Raw genomic sequence first — 9,444 nt, forward strand, 5'->3', positions numbered from 1 at the left:
TGGACTGCCTTCCCTCTGTCAGTCTCCATCAATCTCTCTCTCTCTCTCATCTCTCTCTCTCCTTGTATTCTTTTTTCCAATTCTTCTTCTCTTTTCTCTTTCTTTTGTCTTAAATTCGCAATGTTCACCCCAAATTTTCCTTTTACTTTGTTCTTTCTTTCTGTCTTTCTTTCTTTCTTTTTCTTTCTTTCTTTCGAGTTCTTTCTCTTTCGTTGTCTCGTTTCGTTCTTTTCGCCTTCATTTTTCTTTTTTGTTTTCTCTTGTCTTTGTTTCGCTACGATTCTTGTCTCTGTCTGTCTGCCTTCTGTTATGTCTGTCTGTCTTCTGTCTGTCTGTATTATATATCAGAGACCCCCTTGCCTCCAACCACACAGACGCCATGCCTCCACCCACAGTAGGCAGTCGGTGCAGGAGAAGCTTGGGAATGAAACTCGCAGCAGCAGTAGATCCCCACGTGAGTACTGGTAATGTAAGCATAAATTTCCAGACCATTTCACTGAGCAGGAACAGAGAGCTGATTTATTTTAGCGTGTCAGTAAATGGGTGGAGTACGAGAGATGGATGTGTGTGTGTGTGTGTGTGTGTGTGTGGTGTGTGTGTGTATGTGTGTGTGTGTGTGTGTGTGTGTAGTGATGTGCTATGTGTTTGCGTGGCGTTATTGCCAACTAAGTGTGGTTGATGTGTCCATTTCTCAACCTTTTTGCGTATTTGTATGTCTCTCTCTCTCTCTCTCTCTCTCTCTCTCTCTCTCTCTCTCTCTCTCTCTCTCTCTCTCTCTCTCTCTGTCAAGTAGACTACGTAAAGAGAGAGAAACGAAGGAGAAAAGAAGAGGGAGATACCAATGACAAGAAGAGAGGGAAAGCTAAAACACGCCTTCCGTATAACACCCACCTCGAATGCCCAGAGAAAAAGAAAAGGAGAAAAAGAAAAGGCGGAGAAAGCAATGGAAAAAGAGAAAGTGAAAGCGAAATATGTCTTCCCTTCACCACCACTCATCACCACCACCACCACCACCACGAATATGTAGAGACAGAAAAAAAAACTGAAGACGAAAAGAAGTGAAAGGAAATAATGTAAAGGATAAAACGGGAGGAAGCGATATTGAATAGCAAAGTACTGCCGTGTCCACCATCACCACTACCACCACCACCAAGCCTCTTGTACCCCGGTCCCTTGCTCGCCACACAGTCCACACCTTATCTCAATTACCACTCCGGCGTCCCAACCAGTGCAATCCAAATCCTTTAACTCTCGTGAAAGGTGGGATCGAATGTCACTAAAGGGAGTCGAAATCTGATGAACATGAAACTTGATATGCGTAAAGTACTGTTTTGTGTCGAGATGGAATTTCTTTTCTTAATTTTCTTCAGCGACGACTGTCTTTTTGTTTGGTAAACTTCACTATTTGTAAGTTTGGTGCGTGTGAAGGAAAGTCTTGCTCATTATCTTGAACTTTGGAGAAAAGAAGCCTCGATCATTACCTGTCTGAAGCTCCGGTATGAGCGCCGCGCCTCCCTGCGTGCGTGTGGTCATTGGGAGGAGACATACAGACAGACAGACATTAGCGGGTGTGGTCGTGGCTGGGGTAGCGGTGGCAAGGGTGATTTTTGGCCGTGGTTGGTCGCGGATATGTTGGTCGTGGCTGTGGTCGTGGCGAGGGGAGTCGTGACAGGCATAGTCGTTGCGGTGGTGGTCACGGCAGGCGGTGATGCGGCGTGGACGCAGGAAATGAACCACACCAAAATGTAATTGCTCACATTCTCCAACATTTACATATTCCTGTGATGTCGAGTCTCAAGTGATGAGCAACATTTGAAACTCAAACGTAAAATATTAACTAATACGTATGAAAGTACCTTTACTGCTCTACTGAATAAATATATTTTTTTCCCCCATATGTTTTGCCATTTAAAAGCAAAACAGGATTCTTTTAAAAGTATTTTTTGAAAGCGTTACAATGAAACCAAATATTACATGTATTTCCTGTTTATACGCAATTTTAAATTCTACGACATAAAAAATGCTTTAAAGTTTACAGATAAAAAATCCTTTAACTGAATTTTAGCAAACGATTTTTCCTTCCACTGAAGCAAGTGGTGGTGCGTTTCTCTCTCTCTCTCTCTCTCTCTCTCTCTCTCTCTCTCTCTCCTCTCTCATCGCTCTCTCTCTCTCTCTCTCTTCTCTCCTCTCTCTCTCTCTCTTTGCCAGAAAAAAAAGAAAGCTGGACTGGGAGCGTGTAAGTGTGGGGTGGAGACGCGAGCAGAGGTGTTGTGGTGCTTATGTGGCGGCCTGACCAACTCTTAACTATTTCCATGGTGATTACGACACCTAGGCTCTTCAAGACACAAAATAATATTAAAACTATCCTCCAAATACAAGACATTCTCTCTTCTCTCTCTCTCCCCCATCCTCTCTCCTCTCTCTCCTCCTCTCTCTCTCTCTCCTCTCATCTCTCTCTCTCTCTCTCTCGTCTCTCCTCTCTCTCTCTCTCTCTCTCTTCCTCTCTCTCTCTCTCTCTCTCTCCTCTCTCTCTCTCTCTCTCTTATTCTGCGGCTGATCAGCACTTGATTATTCCCGCGGTGATTACGACACGTTCTGAACTTTTCAAGACACAGCTAAGCCTTACTAAGCCATGTATAGTCAAAAACTCTTCGCTACATCAATCAACTTTCCACACGAGACTTTCTATTCATTTTCATCCTTATTTTTCTTGCCTTACACGATTGGATGGATGCAATATCCATGAGATAAATGAATACACAGATATTTAGATAAACAGATAGATAGATGAATATATAGATATGCAGATAAATACAGACAAAGATAAACAAGCAGATATACAGATAGATAGATAGATAGATAGGTAGATAGATAAACAGGTAAATAGATAGATAAATGGATAAATAGATGAAAAGAGGCAAACACTGATTGATGAATATGTTGAAATCTGCATAAAAAAATGGTAGAAAAAAAAAAAAAAGGAAAAGCTATCAGAATCAGCCCAACTATTCCCTGAGTGGCCATTAAAGAGAAGACCAGACAAAGCACACCACCACCACCAGCAACACCAATACTTGTTCCAGCTCCCTTGCTCGGCACAGCGCCACCTGCCCGCCTGCCCACCACCACCTGAACCTTTACAAGCGGAGGGAACGTTCCCCTCTTTAAAAGTTGTACAGAGACTGGGAGAAAATTCACGGCATCTGCTTTGTTTCCCTCGAACTCATTAAGGAGCAGCACTTGGCGGGCTTTCTCCCTCATTTATTTTGCATTACCTGAACTGCCTTTGTCGAAGCAAATATTAAGGGAATTTTTTCTACTTTTTTTTCTTTATAGGTACAAGGGAGGGAAATACAAGATGATATTAGCCTTCGTTGATGCAAAAGGTGATTCCGTCTGGTTAACTTTTATTTTTTTTATTATTATCTACCACCTCCTCGTCTCTTCCCCAAAGACGACCTTGTGAAATTTTAGCGTATTTTGAAAAGTTAGCGGCCGTTCACGATAGGCGGTGTTCACTATTATACTCTTCTAAGGCCTCAAGATTGCACAGGCAGCAGCAGCAGCAGCAGCAGCAGCAGTAGTAGTAGTAGTAGTAGTAGTAGTAGTAGTAGTAGTAGTAGTGTAGCAGTCACGACTGGGCCACGGTCGGGGTCGGACGTGGTCGCTGCCACGCTCCCTCTGACCTACCCTAAATACCACGTGTGTCGTTCCCGCATCGTTCAATCGTCATGGCATTTCAACAGTGACCAAGTGCTAGTGCTGAACAACGGTTCAGGGAAGAGGGCAAGAGCATCCTCTTCTTCAGCATCCCTAAAGTGCTCCACGCCCAAGAAAGCGGCCCGTAACCTGCTGGAGGACAGCAGCAGATGATGAGCGCTCACCGAAGCGAGCCACCCGCAGCCTCCAGCCTTCATGGCAGGAGGACAACGCTACCGAAGCGGACTGGGCCCCACTCGACCTCTCCGTTTTCAGCGACGTGGTGCAGCAGCAGCAGCAGGACGGCGGTGAGGAGCAAGGATGGACTACCGTCACGACCAGCCGAGCTCGCCGCCACCAGCCCCCGAGGCCCAAGTTCAAGCTGGGCAGCCTGGGCGAATACGAGAACTCTTACCGAGCCATCTCTGCCCTCGAGAGGGAGTATCCGACCCTTCGGATACAGGTAAGGGTTAATCTCAAGGGTGAGCACGTGGTCCACGCCCAAGGACGAGGATTCCACGGCACTCCTGCGCCGCATCGCGGAGGAAGGAAACAGGGTGCTCCTCCTCGACCCAAGCGAAAAGAGGCACAAGGTGGTGCTGGAGCGCTACCCGCTCGACCTGCCTCTCGAGGCGGTAGAGGCTCACCCTCAGGTGACCTCCGCCCAGCGTCTGACCTCCAAGGAGGACAAGTTGCCCACGAGACAGGTGCTACTTGTGTGTGTGGGGCCGCCGCCCGCCAAGTTGGATCTCGGCTGCTGGGGCAGATACTCCCTGCGCCCCTACCAAGGTGAGCCTGTAAGATGTTACAGGTGCCAACGGTACAACCACCTGCAGGCGCGGTGCGAACATGCCGCCAGGTGCGGCGTGTGCAGCCTGCCCCACCCGACGGAGGAGTGCATCGCCCGCCATAAGGCCAACGAGGCAACCACCGCCAGGTGCCCAAACTGTGGGAAAAACCACCACGCGTGGAACCCCCAGTGCCCTGAGAGGCTCCGTAGGATGCCTCGTTCACGCCAGCAGCAACAACAGCAGTCTCAGGCGCCACCAAGGCGGCAACGTCGACGTCGCCATAAAGCGTCGCATGGGCAGCCCCGGCAACAGATCGCTCAGCCCCAGCAGCAACAGCATCCACCACGTGGCCAGCCAGGAAGGTCAGCGCGAGATCCCGTTGCACCCGCCCCACCTCCAGTCAGGTCAGCTTGGGTCCCGCGGCAGGCCCCCTTAGCCACCCCCCCACCCCCGTCCCAGCCAGCGGCAAGACCGGAAGAGATTAACCGGCAACCCCCTCACCGCCGACCCGAGGTACAGCCTCCAGCCATAGGCACGGAGAGCCGCACCCCCTCCGCCCACCCCTCCACTCGCTCAGGTAGCACCCCTACCAAGCATGCTCGAGCCAAGCCCCACCACCCGAGCAGCGGCACACAAGGGAGAGACCCTCCCGGCGACGCCCCCGCCCGTGCGGCGACAGGCCCAGCACCGACAACGGTGAGGAGGAGAGCCATGGTCCCGAGCGATCCTCTCCACGGGGTGCCCGCCTGTCTCAGCGAAGAAACCCGCGCGGTGGTCAACTGCCTCGTGGCGCGGATGGTGCAGTTGATGGCGGAGCTGCTTGCCAGCCCTGATCACGTCCCCGCTAGGCGGGACGATCTGGACGCGCTTCTCCGCCAGGAGACGGCCACGGCCATCTCTGAGTGCGGCCTCCTGCCACCACCGCTGAACTCGAGGGACCCACGTCTGTGCCCCTCCCTCCAACCACCAGACCTTCACCACCAACATGGAGAGGAGATATGCTGAGGGCGCCACCCACGCGGACCAGCCTGCAGGGCCCCCAGGCTCAGAGTCCTGCAATGGAACGTGCAGGGCCTGCGACCCAAGAAACATCAAGTCCTACAGGCCGTCTTCGAGGAGCACCTTGACGTTGTGCTCCTCCAGGAAACACTGACGCCCGCCGACTTTGAATGGAGGGTGGCGGGCTACACCCTTCACTCGCTCCCCACAGCGGAGGGCACCCGAGGCTGTGCAGCGCTGGTGAGGAGCACAATCCCTCACCGTAGGGTTGCAGCCCCAGTCAACTGCGGGGACGGTGTGGAGGTCCTGGCGCTGGAGCTGCAGGTGGGAAGTCTCCCGCTCCTGGTATACAACGTATACAGGAGCCAGCGACACCAGCTGGAGGCAGGAGAGCTTCTCACCCTCGCCTCCCACTCCAGTCTCTTGGTTGCGGGCGACCTCAACGCCCACCACCCCATGCTACAGTCACCGTCCCCAGCCAACGAAACGGGCCGCCACCTGGCCGTGCTGCTCGAGGAAATCCCTCACGTGTGCCTTCTCAACACAGGGGAGGCCACCCACACCCGGGGAGGAAGGCTTGACCTCACGTTGGTCTCGAGTGACCTGGCGGCAGGCGCTACGTGGCAGGTGCACCCGACCCTCACCAGCGACCACTTTGCCACCCTCACCACCCTCCCAGTGGCCCCGCCGGTCCCACCCCGCCCGCCCCCACGCTGGAACATAAGGAGAGCGGACTGGACCAAGTTTCAGGCCTCTCTTGACGAGTGGTGGGCCGCCTATCAGCCGCCCGCCGACCTACATCAGCAGGAGAGGGACCTGACGACGGCCATCCAGACCGCAGCCGCCGCAGCCATCCCCAGGTGCACCCCGAGCCGCCGCCACCGGACAGACTGGTGGTACTACAACGAAGAGGTGCGCGAGCACAACCACCGTGTCAACCAGCACAGAAAACTGTACAAAAGGCGCCCCAACCCCAACAACCTAAGACTCCTACAGGATGTGGTGGCCCGCGCACGGCAGGTATCCCTGAGGGCCAGAGAGGCTAAGTGGCTGGAGTGGTGCGCCACTTTTAGCCACCACACGTCTCTAGGCCAGCTGTGGAGGAGCGTGAGGACAGCCTCCGGCGCTGCCCCGCCCCGCCCGCCCGCCCACCCGCACCCGCAGCAGGAGGCAGAGAGGCTTGCCACCATGTTCACCACGCGGAGCTCCAGTGACCAGCTTCCTCCCCAGACACAACGCATCCAGCAGCAGCTCCGACCACACCGCGACGAGGCTGTCAGGGAGGCGATGGAGGAAGCCGACGTGACTGACCAGCCCTTCTCCCTTCAAGAGCTGGAGCGGGCTAGGAGGAGAGGCCGCGACACGGCAGCGGGGGCGGACGGCGTGCCATACTCCATGTTGGCGCACGCTGGGTCGGCTGGGGACGCCGCGCTGTTGGCTACCATCAACGCCTCATGGATGGCGGGCTGTCTGCCGCTCCCTGCCCCCACCTTCCGCGCCGACATTCAGCCGATTCCAAAGCCGAGGGAGCCCACCAAGATCAGACCCATCTCTCTCCTCAGCTGCACGGCCAAAACGGCTGAGAGGATGGTGCTCGCGCGGCTACAGTGGCGCGTGGGGCCCTCTCACCCACATGTGTTCGGCTACACCCGCGGAGTGAGCACGGCAGACAGCATCCTCGCCCTGCTGACCCAAATTGACCACCGCCCCGCCGTCATCGTCTTCATCGACCTCGAGAAGGCGTTCGAGCTAGCCAGCCCTCACGCCATCCTCGACGCACTCGTGCGGAAAGGGGTGCGAGGAAGGCTGCTGGCCTGGCTCCGCGACTACCTGCAGCGCCGCCGCGCCAGGGTTAGGTTCCAGGGCCTGAGGTCGACCTTCAAGGTACTTGAGAACGGGACGCCCCAGGGCGGCATCCTCAGCCCTCTACTGTTCAACCTGCTGATGGAACAGCTAGTGGCACTGCCTTTCCACGCTGGCACCGTCCTGCTGAGCTACGCCGATGACCTCGCCCTCGTCGTCACCGGAAGGGGCAACAAGCTCAGGAGGACGCAGCAGGCACTCGACCTCATCAGCGGGAAATGCCAGGACCTGGGGCTCAAGATCTCGGCAGAGAAGTCCCGGGCCATGATGGTGAAGGCGGCAGACCCAACCTGGCAGCTCCGCGTCCAGGGAGTTGAGCTGGCATGGACCAACTCCTACCAGTACCTCGGTGTGTGGGTGGACAAGCGGCTGTCCTTCACAGCCCACGCCGCCTACCTGAGGGAGAGGACGCAGTCTAGGCTGAACGTGATGCGGGCCATGACGCGAATCAGCGCGGGCGCCACTTTTTCCGTCCTGCGCCAGTACTACGTGCACGCTGTTCGCTCGCTGGTGGATTACAGCGCCCCCGTCCTCATAGCACTCTCTCCAAACCAGCAGGAGCGGATCGAGGTGCTACAAAACACCGCAATGAGGACCATGCTGGGGGCACCGAGGTGGTCCAGCGCATGCGTCATGCAGAGCGAGACCAGACTGGTACCCCTCACCACCAGGGTACAGCAGATCACGGCCTGCCGCGTAGCGAGGGTGCTGCAGCGTGACGCGGAGGGAGTGACACAGAGGAGACTAAGGCTGGCGGGGACGCAGGGTGCCGAATCTCTCCGCCGCAACCCGTGGCTGCTGCAGTGCACGCTGGCTACCCACAACCTGGCTCGCATGGAGAACTGGCCACAGGCGGACCTCCCTGCCCCCACCTTCCGCGCCCCACCCCCGTGGGAGCCACCCGCGGCAGAGTTCTCCGCCACACAGCTGCCCGCCAGCAAGGCGCTCTGCGCCGTGGAGGAGATGCGGCAGCACGCCTTCATGGCCATGGCGCAGGTCACCGAGCCAGACAGTGTTGTGTACTACACCGACGGCTCGGCTGACCCTGACAGCGGAAGGACGGGCGCTGCTGCCATCACCAGAGGGGCCGAGGTGTGTGAGAGGACTCCCGACCACTGCTCCACCCTGCAGACAGAACTGGTGGCCATCCTGCTGGCCCTGGAGCACGCTCAACACCGGCGGGAGCGCACCGTGGTGCTCCACACCGACTCCAGAACGGGGCTACAGGCTCTACAACAGCCGTATCCCAGCGACAACGTGGGCCTCGTCACCGCCATCCTGGGTAGCCTCCAGAGCCTCGCCGCGCAGGGGCGGCGGGTGAGGCTCAACTGGATACCCAGCCACGTGGGAGTACGAGGCAACGAGGCTGCTGACGCAGCCGCCAAGAGAGCTGCTAGTGGCCCCCAGGTGACAAGGCATGTGCCACCCAGCCTGAGCCAAGTGAGGGCGCGAGCCAGGCTCGCCGCAACCAAGCGCGCCCGCCACACGCACCGGCAGCTGGAAACAAGGAAGAGACAGGCAGCTTGGTACGCCTCCGCCACTGGCTACCAGTCGTTGGACGCCTCCCAGCAGCAGCCCAGAGCAGACGGCGTGTTGCTGCAACGCGTAAGGCTGGGCTACTGCACCAGGGAACAGCTGTACGACGACTTTCGGGGGCAGGAGTGCGACCACTGCGGGAGGCACAGCCGCCACCCGCTAGTGCACTACCTACTGTCCTGTCCGGCCACCGCCGCCCTCAGACCAACGCCGCCACCACCGGCCCATCCTGTAGGCGGTGATCTCCTCAGCAGCCGCGAGGCCAGGGCTGCCCTCATCGTCCGCCACACGCCCACAGACCTGATGCTGCGAGTTCTCAGGGCAGCGCCCCCGCCCCGCTGAACAGGTCGCAGCTCCTTTCCTGACCGGCGAGCAGCACTCCTCGCCGCGCCACCGCACCGCCCACCACCGGGACCCAAGACTCCCCCACCTGCGGGCTGGTGCCCGCTTTGTGTATTATGTACATTCATGTATATTTTTTCCTTTGTGCAATATGTATATATGTATATGTTGACATAATACTCAATAAACCTTTAATAAAAAAAAAAAGTTAAAT

The 9,444-nt window shown here is 56.3% G+C and overlaps 1 protein-coding gene across 1 annotated transcript in view; it reads left to right on the forward strand.

Moving 5' to 3' along the window:
- Positions 1 to 9,230, forward strand: part of LOC135096723 (uncharacterized) — a 12,595-nt gene extending 3,365 nt beyond the window's left edge. Inside the window, exons 2-6 of the mRNA XM_063998457.1 lie at positions 375 to 454; positions 1,230 to 1,260; positions 3,835 to 4,162; positions 4,206 to 5,433; positions 5,518 to 9,230. Of these exons, the coding sequence (XP_063854527.1) occupies positions 375 to 454; positions 1,230 to 1,260; positions 3,835 to 4,162; positions 4,206 to 5,433; positions 5,518 to 9,230 (5,380 nt within the window). The remainder of the gene's footprint in view (positions 1 to 374; positions 455 to 1,229; positions 1,261 to 3,834; positions 4,163 to 4,205; positions 5,434 to 5,517) is intronic.
- The last annotated feature ends 214 nt before the right edge of the window (positions 9,231 to 9,444 follow it).

Source organism: Scylla paramamosain, unplaced genomic scaffold, assembly GCF_035594125.1.
Source record: "Scylla paramamosain isolate STU-SP2022 unplaced genomic scaffold, ASM3559412v1 Contig6, whole genome shotgun sequence".
Classification (NCBI taxonomy): Eukaryota; Metazoa; Arthropoda; class Malacostraca; order Decapoda; family Portunidae; genus Scylla; species Scylla paramamosain.